This window comes from Notolepis coatsorum (assembly GCF_963971535.1).
Source record: "Notolepis coatsorum genome assembly, chromosome: 7".
NCBI lineage: Eukaryota > Metazoa > Chordata > Actinopteri > Aulopiformes > Paralepididae > Notolepis > Notolepis coatsorum.
Window position 1 is genome coordinate 120954749 of NC_140171.1, and position 20895 is coordinate 120975643.

The 20895-nt window shown below is 43.9% G+C and overlaps 1 protein-coding gene across 1 annotated transcript in view; it reads left to right on the forward strand.

Moving 5' to 3' along the window:
- Nucleotides 1-20895, forward strand: part of hap1 (huntingtin associated protein 1) — a gene marked incomplete at its 5' end in the record, with an annotated part of 97902 nt that overhangs the window by 43914 nt on the left and 33093 nt on the right. Inside the window, 2 exons of the mRNA XM_084318365.1 lie at nucleotides 2635-2918; nucleotides 7829-8017. Of these exons, the coding sequence (XP_084174491.1) occupies nucleotides 2635-2918; nucleotides 7829-8017 (473 nt within the window). The remainder of the gene's footprint in view (nucleotides 1-2634; nucleotides 2919-7828; nucleotides 8018-20895) is intronic.

The following is a 20895-nucleotide window of genomic DNA, read 5'->3' on the forward strand; positions in this document are numbered from 1 at the left end:
TGGGCTTTTTATTTTTTTTTATCTACTTTTTCCTCCTCCTCCTCCTCCTCCTTTTTTTTTTTTTTTTTCTTTTTCTTTCTCCCATCCCAATTTTTTGTCGTTATGCCAATTCCCCCCTCCCCTTCCTGGTCATTGTGCGCATTTGCCCCCCACTTGCCGGTCTAGGGAGCCCTGAAGACTATCACATGCTTCCTCCGATACATGCAGAGTCAGCCAGCCGCTTCTTTTCCCACCTGACAGCGAGGACGCTCACTGGGGAAGTGTAATGCGTGGGAGGATCACACTACCTCCCCCAGTTCCCTCCCTCGCTGTGCAGGCACCCTGACCAACCTGTAGGAGTCGCTGTTTACAACAATCAGGATACACCCCACCGGCTTCCCACCCGCTGACACTGCCAATTGTATCAGTATGGACGACCGACCAAGCCGGAGGTACCGCTGACAGCCCGATTTGATACCAGTGTCTCTTGCGGTGGTAGGCAGACGCTTAGTCCGCTGCGCTACCGGGCCGCCCGCGCATGGGCTTTTTAGAAAGTTGTTGTTGTCATTTTGAAACTGTCTATACGCAGTGATTCCCAACCTGGGGTCCGCGGACCCCCTGGGGGTCCGCCAGGGGGCGCAGGGGGTCCGCCAGACCACAGATGATTTGAGTTTTTTTTTTTTTTTTTATAGAAATATTTAATTAGCATATTTGTATCATCAGAAGCATGAATAGTCTCTCCACTACAATAAAAAATAAAGATAAAAAAATAAACATCTAGACATGATTTTTGAACGTTAACAGTAGGCTACCGGGTAGCCGCTAAAACGCGAATCAGTTGACTGTATCACTTTCTGTAGCTAGCCTAGCACGCTAGTTAACTTTCTCGGCTCGTCTGCAGTCAGCCGCCAGAGGCGAAAATGTGTGACAAACGAAAAGGAGATGACGGCAGCTCATCTGCAAAAAAAGTTAGGACCTACAGCAATCGCGAAAATTACATCACCATGGGCTTCACTGAGGGACCAGACAAACGACCTGAGTGTGTGATTTGTGGAGAAAAGTTGGCAAACTCGAGCCTGAAGCCCAGCAAGCTGAAGAGACATCAGGCGTCTAAGCACCCAGAAACCGTTGGGAAGGATCCGGACTTTTTTCGGAGGAAAGAACAGTCTCTCAAGGCGAACAAGCCTGTTGATGTTAGAGTAGCGTGGAGCAGGGGTGGCAGTGATTTACAGAAGGCTACCGAAGCCTCCTTTGAGTGTTCGCTTTTAATTGCAAAAGCAAAGAAACCGCACAATATTGGCGAGCAGCTCATCAAACCAGCCTGCATCAAAATGGTTTAGAAACTGTGCGGCCCACAGGTGGCGGATAAACTAAAATCAGTACCACTCTCGAACAATGTAGTGAAAGACCGAATTGATAAGATGTCAAGTGATTGCGAGCAGCAGCTGTCAGAAAAGCTTAGAAAGGGTCCATTTGCCATACAACTTGATGAAACTACAACTGTCGCAGACGAGGCTGTGCTCATCGTTTATGTGCAATATATCGAAAATGAGGATCTGAAGCAGGACATTCTCATGTCAGTCAACCTTACTACCACCACTCGAGGTGAGGATATTTTTACTGCAGTGGATTCTTACTTCAGTCAACATAAATGCAAACCGTTCACCATTAGGGCCTGATTTGAGAGGATGAATACAGGATTTGAATATTGGCCAACATTTTGAAATACATATGGTGCAAGATTAGATTTGTTGATTGAAGGCACAAGTCAAAGAAGCATAGTGGGTCTAATTATGATGCATATGCCTGTGTATAAGCAGTTTGTTATTAAAATGACAAAAAAAAGGTATTAAACCCAGCTAGGACAGATTCTCTCTGCTACTGATTGGAATTTCCTGTCTCATATTTAGTTTAATTTGTTGCATTGATTTGTTCCATAAATGCAAACCGTTCACCATTAGGGACTGATTTGAGAGGATGAATACAGGATTTGAATATTGGCCAAACATTTTGAAATGCATATGGTGCAAGATGAGATTTGTTGATTGAAGGCACAAGTTAAAGAAGCATAGTGGGTCTAATTGTGATGCATATGCCTGTGTATAAGCAGTTTGTTATTAAAATGAAAAAAAAAAATGTATGGTATCTTATTAGGAGGGGGTCCGCGAATTTCATCAGAGATGTTTGGGGGTCCCTGGGGTGAAAAAGGTTGGGAACCACTGGTCTATAGGGCTGTGTCCTCGACGAAATCAATTCTTAGTTGTCTTAATGGGACTTTGTCGACTAATCGATTACTTGATTTCGACAAAACCAAACTAGTTAATTCAGACAAGATTTGAGGTTCCCACATGCAGTAATGCAAAAGCACCTGTTTAAATCTCATACTTACCAGAGCTGTGTATACTTTTACAGGAAATTATTAATTCAGTATGTAAGAAAACATCAAAATCAAGACCAAACGGACAGATTCATCGACTATGAGAGGGCAGCCCTATTGTTTTGTGTATCATTACCATTGATTTAAGATATGATAATGACAAAATCCTATACAATCCTTTATTAACATTTCCCTTTCTCTCTCTCTCTCTCTCTCTCTCTCTCTCAGCCTCAGTGCCTGATGCCCAGGGATCCTGCGCTCTCTCCCTGAACCAGCAGGGGGCCTCAGTCCCACACCGGGACACCCACCCCTGGATCCCCCATCACCCTGAACCCTCCCGCCACTGTCACGCTGTCCCACCCTGCTCCTCCCGCTCGTTTTTCTCCCCTCTCCCGGCCGCCACAGGCCCACCTGGACGCCCGGTCAGCCTGCTCCCTCCATGGAGGGCAGCTGGAGGGATCGGGGGGCCTCGATTTGGACCCCCTGCCTCTGCACCTGGCTTCACCAGGGAACCTGCGTGACGCAGGGCAACGGAGCCACCACGACGTGTCCACCCTCACAGGTGAGTCAGCCATGCTTCCATGTTGGACTGGGATCGTTGGTCATCGGTAATGAGCAGTGTTAGGGTCGTTACCAAGGACACTGCTGCTTCTGATTTCACCATACTACATTATAGAATAGAATAGAAATCCTTTATTTATCCTGAGGGAAATTCGGCACTACAGATCGCTCCCAGTAAACAATAAACATATAGGTAGTCAAAAACGAAAGTCACGAATAAGAATAAAGAATACAATACGGTCCGGGATATACATTCTGGTATGTATACATTCTAAAATATTATTATATTGTTGTATGCAATTTTCAGTATGTGATCTGTTAGTATGCAAATAATGTATGCGGCAGAAGTTTGTATGAATACCAAGAGCTCCAAACATTTGAAGTATGGAGCGGATGGTTGCTACTTGCTACAACGATAGTTTTAATCCCACAATTCTTTTTGCACCATTTTCGGTTCTGGGTCAGCGGGTATTTTCCAAACAAACCTAAAAAATAACATAATGGCCACTGAAGCATCATTTGTGTGTGTGTGTATTTTAAACTTATGTTGTATGTAGTATACCACACATATTGCACTCCATGTACTGAACAGTACGCTCCAACAAGATGTACCGTAATTTTCGGACTATAAGCCGCACCTTTCCCCCCCATTTTTCGACCCTGTGGCTTATATAACGGTGCGGCTAATCCATGGATTTTTACAGCTAACGGCCACTAGGGGACCTCCTAAATCTATGGATTTTACAGGTTACAGTCCACCACCTTTAACTCTCACTCGCTCTTCTCTCACAGGCACACAGCTGCTGCAAGTTAATAAATGGGAGCTTCCTCAAACAGCCATCTCTTTCCCGACAATCCCCTCTGTACACGAACCCTTACATATGGTAATTAAACATTAAAACACCTGCGGCTTATCGTCCAGTGCGGCTTATATATGTACACATCATTCAATTGAGCTGCTGCGGCTTATATTCAGGTGCGGCTTATAGTGCGAAAATTATGGTAGTATGATGTACATACTTTATGAATTCGGAAGCAACCACAGTGTCACAGATGCGAACCCCTCAAAACGTTAGACGATTAATTTAATGTACACCGGGCAATTGAAATTGATTTAGCATATCCCTCCAAGTTACACATACATACAGTCCCCCAAACATGTGGACGGGGTCGCAGTGCAGTGTCCCTGGAGCAGTTTTAGGGTTCAGTGCCTTGCTCAAGGGCACTTAGGCAGAACAGTGGGCACTGTAGATGCAATACCAGCCACCCTTCAGTCACTAGTTCACAGCTGGAATACACCCTCCTGTCGGGGACGGGGATCGAACTAGCGACCTTTTCGGGTACTGGCCGGCTCTTTACCTCTTTAAGCCATTGCGTTGTCCCTCTCCACTCACAGCCATTACAACCTCAGGGATGTGACCGCAAACGTGAACCAGGCAGCATGGGGCTTTATGCCGTTATGATCATAGTATTTATCTGAATCTATAGCATTACAGAGGGAAAAATAACGTGTGGAACACAAGTTGTAGGCAGACCTTTAACCCTTTCACTACCACACTACAGACGGTTAACCTTTCACTACCACACTTCTGTATTGTCGCAGTTTTATCTCCGTGAGATAAAGCCTGGTAAAGAACTAATGCCGAAAGTGTCTATGGGGTAGAATTTCCGGTGTATGTACTTCCGCTGGAAGCTGCCTCCGAACGGACCAAACTTTTCCCGAATCCTGGCGGCAAACAAACTAGAACGTCCCGGTCATGTAGTAAATTCTTCAGGCAAAGCCGTTGCAGTGGCTTAAACGAGGAAATATTGTGCACTTCACACGTTTCTATAATTGTTTTGTCAAAACCGGAAAGCCTGTACTTCCTGTACTTCCGTTTAGACATTTTAGGAGGCATATCTTTACCAGCCTACAACTAGGGGTGATCTGGAGGCTGGCAAATTTTTTTTTTTTAAATGAGTAAATATTATTCATTTTAAACATGTTTATTTTATTTATAGGGCTATAAAAAAAAAAAAAAAAAAAAAATGTCTTCTTCTTTTAACCAGGGAGGGCGGCGCTCTAGCTTTAATAAAGAACTAAGTTTAATATTTAAAGGGGAACTCCAACATTTTGGGAAATTAGCTTATTTAACATCTTCCCTGGAGTTAGACAAGAAGATACATACCTTTTTTGTCTCTGTGCGTGCATTTTAGCTTTGGGAATAGACGCTCCGTTAGCATAGGGTTAGACGATGTCTAACCCCAACCACCTCCAATGTAAATTACCCAGTATGGTTGTCAATATCCCAATGTACCCAACCCCCCCCACCCAACCTCCTCCAATGTACAGTTTCTACGTCAAATGTATATACTCCCTTTTCTTGACTCCTTCTGTATCACAAACAGTACTGTATTTGCAAATCTGGTATGTCATAAATGTATAGATGTAGCAGTACTGACTATCTGTATGTCATGTATGTCATATATGTCTATATGAATTGAAAATGGGGGACCCTGATGGAAACAAGACAAACGTCTTTCTCAGGTCTGCATCCCCTTAACAATTGTATGTATTGAGCCGTACTGTATTGTACCCATTCTGCAATCTGTTAAATAAAGTTTTCATTCATTCATTCATTCATAGCTTAGCTTCATCACTGGAAGTGAGGCAGGACAGTAGCCTTACAGTGCTTTACAGTGTATTGCAAGGTCTGACATTGACCAAACTTGATATGCATGACCTTGGTGGGCTCTAGGTCAACTCCTGAAAAGGGGGTCAATGTCAGACTTTGCAATCAAAAGTTAGGGGGCTAATAACCCTTGCCATAATTTCAGTGCGCCCCCTAACTTTTGATTGCAAGGTCTGACATTGACCCCCTTTTCAGGAGTTGACCTAGAGCCCACCAAGGTCATGCATATCAAATTTGGTCAATGTCAGACCTTGCAATACACTGTAAGGCTACTGTCCTGCCTCACTTCCAGTGATGAAGCTAAGCTATGCTAACGGAGCGTCTATTCCCAAAGCTAAAATGCACGCACAGAGACAAAAAAGGTATGTATCTTCTTGTCTAACTCCAGGGAAGATGTTAAATAAGCTAATTTCCCAAAATGTTGGAGTTCCCCTTTAAGTACAGTGTATATGGTTGCACAAAAATTAAATGTTGGAACACGAACACAGACAGACAGACAGACAGACAGACAGACAGACAGACAGACAGACAGACAGAGGCCCTATATACCATTGTTTAGGTAAAGCTCTGATGTAGATGGGATATGGTAGCGATCGTTTGTCTTGACCTACATCTTTTTCCGCTGCACTACTTAATTATACTCATCCCTAAACATTAAAGGGATAGTTCAGATTTTTGGAACCCTAGTCCTATTTACTACATACTGTAGTGCATACTAATGATGATGTTGGATCGCTAGAGTCCTTTCTCAGCACAGTCCAAGTTGTTCCTCATACTAGGTCCGGCTAGTTAGCCACACACCTGGGTCAATAGGGTCAAGGTCCTGTCTGGACAAGCTGATTGAAGACAACTGGAATCTACTTTGGTGCAGCGCTGTGGAGTAGATCTCAGTTATCTTAAGAATTCAGTCAGTCTGTACAGACAGGAGCTTGACCCCAATGGTATCCAGAGCTAGTATGAGGAACATCATAGATTATGCTGAGAAAAAGACTCTACTGGTCAACGTCATTGGTAAGTAGTAAATAGAACTATCCCTTTAAAAGTATTTCATCTCAGAGGTCTGGTGATGATGAGGACATTGAATGGACCTGTTCGCCGTATACGTCAGACTCTCAGTGTGTGCGCGCATCACCGAGGCAGAAAGGAACGTAATCCTGGTCAGAACACCGGGCAGACTACAATATATTTGCATTTGTTAGCGATCTAAACAATCAATCCATGTCAAAACTAGATATGTAAAAGGTGAAAGACTCACACTCACAGCCATGCTGATTTTGGCAAAACGCCATCCAGCCGTTTTCGTTTGAAACTACTTTTAGTCAAGGGAGTGCCATGGTTTCTCCATAGAGCCCCATCGTATTCTTTTAGCGCAGCAGCTTGCACGTGACTCAGTTGGTATTGCTGATTGGCTCGAACACGGTATGTTTGTAAACAGCAGGAGAGGTAAAAGAGTTGTGTACGTCTATAACTCTATACATTGTCAGTAGAGGGCAGCATAAACATAGAGATGATATGTCACTGCTGTGGGTTATTGATTGAAGGCTGCCTTTTTGTTCTCTTTTTCTCTCACACACACACACACACACACACACACACACACACACACACACACACACACACACACACACACACACACACACACACACACACACACACACACACACACACACACACACACACACACACACACACACACACACACACACACACACACACACACACACACACACACACACACACACACACACACACACACACACACACACACACACACACACACACACACACACACACACACACACACACACACACACACACACACACACACACACACACACACACACACACACACACACACACACACACACACACACACACACACACACACACACACACACACACACACACACACACACACACACACACACACACACACACACACACACACACACACACACACACACACACACACACACACACACACACACACACACACACACACACACACACACACACACACACACACACACACACACACACACACACACACACACACACACACACACACACACACACACACACACACACACACACACACACACACACACACACACACACACACACACACACACACACACACACACACACACACACACACACACACACACACACACACACACACACACACACACACACACACACACACACACACACACACTAACTACACCTCCCCCCCCAGACCTTTGTTCAGACCTACCGGAGGTGGAGATAGTGAGCCTGCTATCGGAGGGCCAGCCCAACTACACTCTGCGGGCGGACTGTTTGTTTGGTTATGAGCACGAAGACTGGCTGCACACCCCGCTGCTGCCCCCGGAGGCCGCTCTGGGACTGACGCACGAGCAGATAGAGGAGACGCTCAAGTACTTCTGTGAGTTCAAGTTTTGTTTTATTTGTCACTTATAAAGTACATTACAGTGAAATGCTTGGTTCTGTATGAGCCCCTGAGAATGTGCTTCATACAGTAAAGAAAGTAAAAAGAATAAAGTTCAAACACTATATAGAATATACAATATACAAACTACAAAAGTACAACCTAAAGTACAAAATGTAGTACAAAATGCAAACTTTTTATTTATTTCTGTCATTCACGTTTATTAATAGATACCTGTAGCATGTCAGTGGTCAGGTTTTTTTTTTTTACCAGTACCAGGGTCTGCGCTTTCACTGGAATAATTAAAAGAGCTACCCCAGTTTCTAAAAATACCCTGTGAATGTTGAAATAAACCAGGATTGGGGGATTTTGTGGTCCTATATGCAAAACTGATTGCAACAACGTTTCTGACAAAAAGGCTTAGTGAATTCAAGTGTCCCATGATCAAAGTGGCAGGGTACCTCTTCTCACATGATAACCCATCTTGTTTCAAAGGGGACATATTATGGCACTCTGGAATCTTATTTAGGCACTGGGGGATGGGGGGGGGGGATAATTAGATCACAGTATAATCAGATGTGTCTTCATATGTTCCACTGAGGAAATGGTTGCAAATCATACATCGTATAAAGTTATAATGGGTTTCATAGGCCAGTTACGCATGTAACTAGGAAACATACAGATAGCATAAAGCCTATGAAACTCATTATAATGTTTGAGTTGTAGAATACATCTGAATATACTGTGAGCTTCCTATTTTGGAAAAGGACATGTATTGTATTTTTTGAAGATAAGATATTCCTTTATTGATTCCCCTGGGGAAATGAAATTCCGGATTTCGCGAAGGCTAAAACTGTTGCCCCATTGGATTGGATTGGAGGCTGGTGAGTAGATACAGCACAGTGCTAAAGCGATCAGTGAAAGTATGGCCTGTACTAGTCAACAATACATCATGTCAGACCGTGAAAGGCTTTAGTAAGTGTGCAGGTAAACAGGCTGGTAATGTCCCTGCCAGAATAAATGTAGGCAACATTTTAACTAACTCGTAATTAGTTAATAATAATGTTTATTTAGGATAATGTTAGCAAGTGCAAACTTAGCCGTCATCAACCATCTAAGCTAGTGAGCTGATATTGCATTATATTCACAGAGTGAACTTAACTTCAGCAATGTTATGTCTCATTATTGTTATTGTTAAATTGTTGTATTTTATCAGATGCAAAAAAAAAACGTAATAATAATTAAATATAAATATTAAAATAAAAACAATTCTTTTCAACATTGAATCGACCATCAGCAGCCTCGCTCTCTAAATATCGGCATCGGCCAATGAAAACCCACATCGGTCGACCACTAATGAACATATTGATTGACAAAGGGCTAATTTACAACTAAACAATGTCAGGAAAAGCATCCAAACACCAGTACAGAGCAGTGGCGGCCGGCCGATAGTGGGCGCTAGAGCGCCGCCCTCCCTGGTTAAAAGAAGAAGACATTTTTTTTTTTTTTCTTTTTTTTTATAGCCCTATAAATAAAATAAACATGTTTAAAATGAATAATATTTACTCATTTTAAGTGTTTGTGTTTCCAATGCACAATATAATGTTAATATATCAAATATAATTAATTGTTTTCATTAACAGGAAGTGACTGTCTGATAGAGAATACTTTCCGTAGCCGCATTTCTCTCGGGCTAGCCGTAGCCGCATTTCTCTCGGGCTAGACGCAATAGCGCTTACAGTGGGCGTGCACTGGTTTCATCGCTGTATCCGTCGCAGCCAATCAGTGCGTAACGCGCTGTGCGTTGAAATATGATGTATTATGATGGAAGCCGGGCGTGTTTTCAAGCGATCTATTATCATGTAAGCAAGCAGCGTCTATACTTTCCGTAGCCGCATTTCTCGGAGACGCTCTCTGACCGCATTTCTCGGAGACGCTCTCTGATTGGCCGACGCCAGTACTTTCCGTAGCCGCATTTATCGGAGACGCTCTCTGATTGGCCGACGCCAGTACTTTCCGTAGCCGCATTTCTCGGAGACTCTCTCTGATTGTCCGACCCAGTTTCTGGTTAGGCTTAGTTACTCTTCGAAGTTGGTTAAGGTTAGAGTTTGTCTTAGAGCGTGACGGCAAGTTCTTTCGACGGTTAAGCTTAGGCACTCTTTCAAAGTTGGTTAAGGTTAGAGTTTGTCTTAGAGCAGGGCGATAGAACGCCAGGTAGTTTGCAGGCTGTTCGACGCGGAAATGGGCAAGGACAGTAACACAGCTCATCACAGTACTGTTGTGTTGTGCTAACAAGAAGCTACTTGTTAGCACTGGACAGTGGATATACATCAACAGTCTGGGACTGTGGGACAACAGTGGACACTTTATCAAGCCCTCCTGGACCACGTTTCAACTAAACAGTGAGTTAATGCGGTCTCTCTCTCTCTCGCTTTCTCTCTCTCTCGCTCTCTCTCGCTCTCTCTCTCTCGCTCTCGCTCTCACTCTCTCTCGCTCTCTCTCTGTTGTTGTTAATTTCGCAGCGGGTGACGCATAATGGATGAATGAATGAATGGTAACTTGTTTAAAATGACAAGATATATATATGTGTTCATTATTGCATTGATCATACGTGTACTAGTGTAGTATGAATTAACTCAACTTAACTTAACGTATGTCGAGTCAGCTGTCCACTTGGTCAGCTGTCCGCTTGCCCCCCCCCCCCCCCCCCTTCACCCACCCCCCCATGTAGTTCACACCGGCCGCCACTGGTACAGAGCCACCAAAAGAACCCTTTACTGTGGGGGGAACTTAATGACGGGTGTCTCCTTAATTATGATGACACTCCCATTATTATTTGTCCTTATATTGGTGGAGTAACGTTTGTGGCAGGAGCTTATTCACCTACTCCCCCTGAGGTGACCTGAGTGTGGGACCTAACGGTAATCTCCACGCCTTCCCTCTCAGCACACTGTGGCTCACAGATGCCAAATGCCAACCAAGCCGATTAGGCCCGCTGTGACTTAGCTGCTTACGCAGCAAACCATGTAGACCTCGTCCAGCAGCCTTTGCAGTAGCGTTAGCCTGTGAACACTGACCACTCTTATGTCACGTTGACGTGGTTGGCATGTCGGTTTGCCAAATTCAATTAGGGGTGTAAATTTAGAACGATTTAAATGAGAAACTGGTAGTACATTAGTAATTGTGCTCTATTTAAACAACCCGTGCTTGTTTATGCTGTTTGCATTCTGGTTGGAGGACTATCATTGGCCTTTATGTTTCAATCATGTATAATCAGAGACCGGGACTATTTCAGGCCTTCAACAATGATCAAGAATCGGTCGATACAAATCTGTCTACTCATTTTCAATGTGCCAATGCCATATGACCAGATGTATTAATAACATACTGATTTGAATGAATAACATATTAACATATTAACATGCAGTCTGAGTAATCTCATCTAGCCAAATCTAAGTTAAGGAACCAACATACATGTATGTATGGGGTGTTGTCAACTCACCTTCAGATAGGAACCTTCTCTAGTCTAGGTTAGTGTTAACCCACTTTACACTCTGGATTTACTCTACTCTTCATTCATAGCCTCTTGTGCCATACGTGTATTTGTTCCAAGTAGCTAAATGCTTGTTATTATTATTTTTAGTAGAGATTGATTCCCTCACATTTGAGCAAAACCCCAAGGCAGACTTGATATCACTTTCTGAAGCTTGATTGTACCTGCTGTTCATCCCTGGAGGGTAGTTGGGTAAAGGAGAGGAGGGGCTGCTATGCCTTTTTTAGTTTCCTATTTGAGCCCGATCTCACTTAAAATATGTAAATAAAGTACTAATCGACTACAGGAAAAAAGGTACATCATGTACGTTATGTTATGCCATAAGTCAGATATTTACGTATTGTATTGAAAATGTGTACGTATTGCATATATTACATATTCAAAATCGTTTTACGTTTTCAAAAAACGTTTAAGTTCCTCTGCTGGGGATCAAAACCTTAACCCTAACTTTATGTCTTAACCATAACCGTCAAAAGAATGTTAAAACTAACCTTAAAGGAAAACTCCAACATTTTGGGAAATTAGCTTATTTGCCATCTACCCTGGAGTTAGACAAGAAGATGCATACCTTTTTCTTCTCTGTGCATGCACTAGGAGTAGGAAGACGTTGGGAACTAGGCTAATGGAGGAACCTACTTCCAGTGACTGACGCTAAGCTAGGCTAACGGTGCGCGTCTTCCTACTCCTACTAAAGGGTATGTATCTTCTTGTCTAACTCCAGGGTAGATGCCAAATAAGCTAATTTCCCAAAATGTTGGAGTTTTCCTTTAACTCTAACTATAATCATAGTTAAATAGTGGTGGGAGCACTCGCCTGCGACTGCAATGACTCTCAACTCCTGGTTGCGGCATTTGTTTTGGACTTTTGCAGATACAATAAATAAATATATGACTTATGGCTAAACATGTAAATCATGTATCTTTTTCCCTGTGGTCGAACGTTTTCAGATGAGATTGTGTTGCACGTTTGGACTGCTATCTTTTTGAGACTGCTGCACGCGGACAACTCTCCATAATGCTATCTTGGCCTAAGCTATTGTCATGACTTTTAACCTTTATTTACCCAGGGTAGGTTCACTCGGCACAAAGGCTCTTTTTCAGAAATGCCCTACTTCCCATTCACACAGTTAACACACATTCACACCTTGCGGCTGCTCACTACAACCACAGTCTGACACCGTTGGCCACTGGCCCAGTTAAGTTCCTTGCTCAAAGGCACTTCGGCTGTGGATATTGAGGGACTTGGAGAGCGTTTTTCATTCACTTCCCGGGCCCAGATTTCCCCCGCCGGTCCGAGGGATTAAACCGGTGACCTTCGGGTCACAAGCACGCTTCTCCAAGCTTTAGGCCACCGCTCCCCAGTGACCTAGCAAGCACCGCTCTGAAGTGTTTGATTCACATAGCCGTGGGCGGCACGGTGGCACAGTGGTCAGCACCGCTGCCTCACAGCACGAAGGTCCTGGGTCCAAACCCCGGCGGGAGGCCTTTCTGTGTGGAGTCTGCATGTTCTCCCTGTGTTTCCTCCGGGGACTGCGTTTTCCTCCCACACCAGGAGACATGCATGTTAGGCAGGGACTCTGGTTTCCTCCCACACCAGGAGACATGCATGTTAGGCAGGGACTCTGGTTTCCTCTCACACCAGGAGACATGCATGTTAGACAGGGACTCTGGTTTCCTCCCACACCAGGAGACATGCATGTTAGGCAGGGACTCTGGTTTCCTCCCACACCAGGAGACATGCATGTTAGGCAGGGACTCTGGTTTCCTCCCACACCAGGAGACATGCATGTTAGGCAGGGACTCTGGTTTCCTCCCACACCAGGAGACATGCATGTTAGGCAGGGACTCTGGTTTCCTCCCACACCAGGAGACATGCATGTTAGGCAGGGACTCTGGTTTCCTCCCACACCAGGAGACATGCATGTTAGGCAGGGACTCTGGTTTCCTCCCACACCAGGAGACATGCATGTTAGGCAGGGACTCTGGTTTCCTCCCACACCAGGAGACATGCATGTTAGGCAGGGACTCTGGTTTCCTCCCACACCAGGAGACATGCATGTTAGGCAGGGACTCTGGTTTCCTCCCACACCAGGAGACATGCATGTTAGGCAGGGACTCTGGTTTCGGTTTCCTCTCACACCAGGAGACATGCATGTTAGGCAGGGACTCTGGTTTCCTCCCACACCAGGAGACATGCATGTTAGACAGGGACTCTGGTTTCCTCCCACACCAGGAGACATGCATGTTAGACAGGGACTCTGGTTTCCTCTCACACCAGGAGACATGCATGTTAGACAGGGACTCTGGTTTCCTCCCACACCAGGAGACATGCATGTTAGGCAGGGACTCTGGTTTCCTCCCACACCAGGAGACATGCATGTTAGACAGTGACTCTGGTTTCCTCTCACACCAGGAGACATGCATGTTAGACAGGGACTCTGGATGAAAACTAGCTCATTAGCTAACTTTGGCACATTTACATTGATGTGGGGGCGACAAAGGTAGAGCAGTCGTCTGGCAATCCGGAGGTTCCCGGTTCGATTCCCGCTCCTCCCGGGCAGCGTGTCGATGTGTCCTTGAGCAAGACACTTAACCCCTAATTGCTCCCGATGAGCAGGTTGGCACCTTGCATGGTTGCCTCCGCTGTCGGTGTGTGAATGTGTGAGTGAATGGGTAAAATGTGAGGAACAAATTGTAAAGCGCTTTGGATAAAAGCGATATATAAAAAAGCAGCCATTTACCATGTGACATGTACGGGTAGCCTACGCATTAAACGCGTCCAACTAACACCTATCCTGACGGCTAACCGGCCATGTCCGCTTCCATTCATTGTGCTAAGCTAGGCTAATGTGCAGCCAGATGGCTTTCTACTGAACGCACAGAGAGGAAACTGGTATCCATCTTCTTGTCTCTCTCTGGAGAAGACGGAAAGCTAATTTCCCAAAATGTTGGCGTGTTCCTTTAAATAAATGTAAACTTACACTGTATTGATGCAGGCTGTCTTTTCTCCCTCCGTTCCCTCCGTTTGGTTTTTTCCATTGACGTCTTGTGAAGTATTTGGACCTCTGTGTCTTGTGATTCTGCAGTGACAGTGTGATCATATCAAATAATGTATGATCCTCTTTGTTTGTGTCTTCTTCATACACGTCATGGGGGTATCATCCGTTTAAGTCTCGTAAATTGGCTGGTTGCTGTTACCCTCCCCCACACACACACACACACACACACACACACACACACACACACACACACACACACACACACACACACACACACACACACACACACACACAGACACACATTGTGAGCATACGGTTATGTGATATATTGCTCTGTGGCACTCTGTGCAAAGTGAAGGACAAATGCTCATATAAACAAACACACACACCTTGGATCCTGTAGCACTCTATGGTTTTACAGACAACAACTAGGTAATCTCTGTGTTTTGTTATTGTATATGTTGGTATATTGGAAAGCATCAAGGTGGAATGGTGCATACCTTTCCTAGTTAATAACTGATTCACATTAATCCATTCCTTTATCAGTTGAGTAGTTAGATTAGATTCTAACTAAGTACAAGTGCAGAATACAATGCAATGAAGTTGGCATCAAACCAGAGTGCAATGTAGCATTGCTACTTCGACTTAACCCTTTCACTACCACACTACAGAAGTGGTAGTGAAATGGTTAACCTTCTGTAGTATGGTAGTGAAAGGGTTAACCCTTTGTCGTATGGCAGTGAAAGGGTTATGCTTCTGTATTGTCGCAGTGACCACCACATTTGGTAGTGTGGTAGTGAATGGGTTAATACGGACATTATAGGGTTGTTATGCAGTCCTGTCTTTCCACAAAAGCTGCTGTTGCCTGTAAATCACGGTGGTTATTGACCTACAGGGTGTGTAGTGCTCGGTCAAAGAATGTGCACTGATATCTGCCCTCCATCTGTATAGGCAAGGCTTGTGTTGTATGAAAGGTCAATATTGACTGTACCTATCTGCAGTGGCGAGGATGGATTTGGCTTGAATAAGTGTGGACAAGCTTTTGATCAAAGGGGAGAGGAGGGATGGGCATTTTAAAGAAAAAATCCAGATCGATTGATCGCATGCTATACTCGAGTGATCGTGTATTACTCTAAAATTTAGTTCATTCGCGTATATGTTTAAGGAAACCAACAAACAGTTATAATCTTACACATACATGTGAAACAAATATGTATAAAAAATATATATATATTTCATTGTATACTTGTATGCCGTGGCAATTAAAACTCTTGACTTGACTTTAATATTTCTTTTTTCATAAAAAATATTAATAATTTAAGATCGATTTTTCTCATAGCTACGAGTAATCGATTACTCACGCCCATCCCTAGAGAGGACAGGGGGCCCTGTGGGGAAAAGGGAGAGAGAGGGAGAAGGGGAAAGTAAGGAACGGAGCAAAAGGCCAGAAGAGGGGGCTTGAGGAGAGGATGAGTGCATTTGGAAGATGGTTCCATCAGGGGTACGGGATGTACGATAACTACATTAATATGTGCAGAACTCCTTAGATATTTTTGGATGTGTGTGATCATTATCAATTGGAGGTATGGTTATCAGAAGGTTCCCGGTTCGATTCCGGCTCCTCCCGGGCAGCATGTCGAAGTGTCCTTGAGCAAAGACACTTAACCCCTAACTGCTCCCGATGAGCAGGTCGGCACCTTGCACTGTTGGCTCCGCCGACGGTGTGTGAGTGAGTGGGTGAATTTGAGGCATATGTTGTAAAGTGCTTTGGATAAAAGACAGTGTTACTAAATAACCTCTAAAAGCACTTGGCTTTTTTTTATTTATTTTTTAACAAAGGGCTTGACACACTACAGCATTTCCACTTAATCATCAGTTTTTCATGGAGGGCTACTTCTACATGCCTAACTCTATTGTAGCACTGATCTTAACTCAAGTGAATCCATTCCTTTGGTGGCAGCGGTGATCAGTTGTATCGGTTAGGTGTTTTCTACGGGTGCTGCTGGCTTTGAAGACCTTTTTTGTCTGCAGCTTGCGAATGCTTTTTCTGTGATGCGAGGCTCATTTCAGAGTGAAAACAGAGGAGGAACGTAGCAGAAAAGAAGCCATGGAGCTTTAATGAAGAGATGGTGACCTTCTGTGGCCCCTTGCGTGCAGCACTGCTACCTTAACCTGAGACTGGCCGCCTGTGGGTGAAAGATTTATGAAGAGGAGGTTAATATTTGATTGCAGAGAGAGAGAGAGAGAGGACATGGGGTGCGGCAGCAAGATTCTCTTATCACTGATCTTGGAAAATCATTCTTATGTTATCTTAAAATGATATCAGATGTAAAGACAGCTAAGCTGTCATACGCGGAACGCCCAACTTTAGAGATATTTCATTTTAGTATAGGAAAATAAAGCAACCAACCACACAATCCTCAAACCATATGGACTAAAATATCTTTGTTCTGATTTCTTTATTTGTTCAAATGTACCTCAATCCTTCAGTGGCATATTTGTGATTAATTCATGAAATGTGCATCGTTTTATTGTTTGTATTCATTATGTACTTGGAGGATTATTAAGAAAGAATCTAATGTGAGTTCACGAGGACCAATGTGGTTATTGCTGAAGGTGACATCGTCCGGCAAGGAACCAGGCATTGCGTGCCCCTCACCATAGCTCTTGTCAAAACTGTACACACATTACAATCTCAGTCTGTGTTTACACTATTGCTTCCATCAGCTCCTATAAAGGGGGCATGGCCCAGTCTGCACCAATATTACGCATAGAGGAAGGCAGGCTGACAGCAGCTATATTGCCATGACTGGAATATACCATCTCCCCCTGCCTCAGAGGGGTGGATGGGCTTAGTGCAATCTCTCGTTAAACTCGATCAGCTTTACAGAAAGGGTGTTATTCATCCTATGGTTTTGGTAGTTAATTTTCTGCCCCTGGACGGGGCCCTATATTTGTTATCAATATCCGATTTTCTGTTTTGCGCAAGGCTTTCTCCTCCTCCACCCCTCCTTTTTTTCCTCGCCCCTCTTTCTTCCTGGTAGTCCAGCGTGGCCAAGTACACGGAGGCAGGGATGACGACACTGTCAGAGAGGGATTACATATTAGTACACCGAGGAGCTCAGGCTCTCACTGACACAGAGACGTCACACAGGTACACACCCACACGCTATACTGTAGAGAGGATACTGATCTGGCCTCTGGGCTTATAGAATGCTAGCGGAGGAAACAATAGCAGGTCTCTGAACAGTGGACTGAAATTAGAATCAAAAGAATCTGAGGGATTTTCTAAAGCATGGACGGAGGGATGGACGGAGGGATGGATGGAGGGATGGACGGAGAGATGGACAGAGACACGGAGGGCAGCATCTCCCCGGTCACCATGGAGGTGTGGAGCTCCTCTGTGTCCGAGGAGGAGGAAGAGGAGGAGGAGGACGAGAAGAGCAGCTCCAGCCTGGGGTTGGAGGTGGTGGTGCAGAAGAGGAAATACAGCGGCAACAATAATAACAACAACAACAACAACAACAAGAACGTCCTGTGCAAGGAGATGATGCAAGGTGAGGTAGCGAGGGACGGAATGAAGGGCAAAGGGGAGACAGAGGTGATATGAGCATAGAAAATGAGAGAGAGGGAGAGAGATCAGTGGTCTGGAGAGGCTATATAAGAAACAAGGAGAGGGAAAGGAAGGAGTGAAGATGGCTGTGGAAAATGTTTTAGTCCCCATTCTGGAACCATAAAAGAGGTTTATTGACAGCAGGTGCACTGGGGCTTTGCACAGGAATTGTGTTGTAACTGGAGTATTATGTCATGGACTACATGTCTGAATGCATGATTTTTATGATCTGAAATGGTGCTTGTCATGCTTTTACAGTGAAGGGTGTCATACAGGCTACCACGCACGCACACAAAAAAACACACACACACATACAAAACACACACACACACACACACTGCTGCTGACTGGAGAGCCTGTGTACGCTTGTCTTGGTGTCTGTGCCTTGCGGAGATCTTGGATCCTGTATAGAATTGATATTGTGTGGAAAAGGAATATTGAGCTGTGACTTAGACAGACAGGTCTCCAAATAGATTACATGCCTCCGCAAAGTGTGTGAAGGTCACTGTGTGTGTGTGTGTGTGTGTGTGTGTGTGTGTGAGAGAGAGTGTGTGTGTGTGTTCACACGTTCTGCAGCAGCACCGTGATGCAGTATGACATATGTCTTAACCTGTCTTTCATTATAAGAGCGTGCTGTATTTGGACGTACTGTTACTCCGTTGATCTATTCTGTTGTGTTGTGGGTTTTCAAGGCTTTGGTTTCCGCGGTATACAGTCAATTTGTCAAATGCGTGTTTTCGTTTTTGAAAAGGAGAGTGGTCCTTTTGTTGTCAGTAAGGATGGAAAAGCAATCAAGTGAAAAGGAATCGATGAACTTAATGTCCCTTTCACTGCCGCACTACCAAAACGGTTAACCCTTTCACTGCGACAATACACAGAGGGTTAACCCTTTCACTGCCACACAACAGCCGGTTAACCCTTTCACTGCCACACGACAGAAGGTTAACCTTTTACTATCACACAACCGACGGCGACCATCGGTTGTGTGATAGTAAAGGGTTAACCTTCTGTCGTGTGGCAGTGAAAGGGTTAATGTCCCTTCAAATACGTCTGTGAAATGAAATGACCCCAGACCTACCCTCTACTGTACCCCCCCCCCCCCCCCCCCAAATAATTCTTCTGTGGGTGCACTGGAATCTGCCGCACACGAGAGGACACATTTGCAGAGTTGCAATTTAACCTTGATTTATCCCAGTGATTAGGTTGAAATGGACATGATTGTAGGTTTCAAATGGTTTGGACGTATTAGATAGAATAGAATAGAATAGAAATACTTTTATTATCCCGTGGGAAATTTGACACTGCAAATCGCTCAACATTTAGACAGGACAGGTCACAAATTAGAATAATAGCACAATTCAATTACCCGCTCTAATTCATTCAAACCTTTATTTATTCTCGAAAGGACAATTTCAAACTTATTTTCAGACTTTATAGACATTTCAATGCATACATTTTTACAGTATAATAATAATAAATATGAATAACTTTCTTTGTAGCACTTTTCACACATGGACCGCAGTCCAGAGTGCCCCACAGCAATTATTATAAAATGAACATAGGCATAAAATCAGCACACAATTGACTGAATAAAAAAAACAATGCTTAAATTGCAGATGTAAGAATAGGTATAAAAGACAATAAAATGTGTGCAACGTAAACGTGCAGACATAAGAATAGGCATAAAATAAGTACAAAGGTACAATGTTGCTCGAAGGCATGTGAACCCCCCCGGAACAGCCAGTCCCCCAAACACCCCACACATCCCCATCCAAGACATATGGCAATATATAATAATATATATCGCAGCTAATCTGATATAATGGACAGCGTATCATTGATTTCCCCCGCGGCCGTCTCTGTCTGAATGGGCAGCTTGGCGCTGCACCTCTTAGTCCAACACTGCAACACTGGCGCTAATCCAGGACAGGACAGGAGGATGTGGTGGAAAGTATCCCTGCTTCTCTGTGTTACACAACATGATTAAAGAAAGATAGGATACGTTTTTTTGTTTCATAAATACAGTACAGCGGTTTGTACTGTGAATATGGTTCCATTAAGCTCTGAGGTGCTCTAACCAGATGCTCCTGGACGTCCCCAGAGCAAGGCTTATAAACCAGAGGCCATCAAGCCTTTGCTGTGGCTGCCCCGTGCCTACCTGCTAATATTAGGTCTGCCCAGTCACTTGCCACTTTTAAATCACTGCTTAAAACCCATCTATTCAGCCTGGCCTTCTAAATCCCTTGTGCAGAACATCCGCTTAGTTTTAATGTGATTTTAATGTATATATGTTTTAAATGGTTTGAGTATACTATCTTAAATTTTGTGTAAATTGTTCAGCATTTTGTCAACTGCTCTTGTTTAAAATGTGCTATATAAAACTGACTTGACTTGACATTTGAGTGTAATCTCACACAGTATGACATAGAAGGGAGTGTGTGTGTTTTACTGTGTTAAGATCTGTTTTAGTCTAAAAAGCAAGGCTATTCTTGCAAGAGTCCCAGCGACTAAACAAATCTATATACAGCTGATGATTAAATTAAAGCGAAAATGTACACATAACTAAATGAGGGGGGGGGAAGAAGAGCGAGCAAGAGCATATGTATGTATTGTATTGTAAGTATTATGTATATATCTGATAACCTACATTTATATTGATTCAAATATTGGACTGTATAGTCCTGTGATTTATTGTGGATATTTACTGTTAA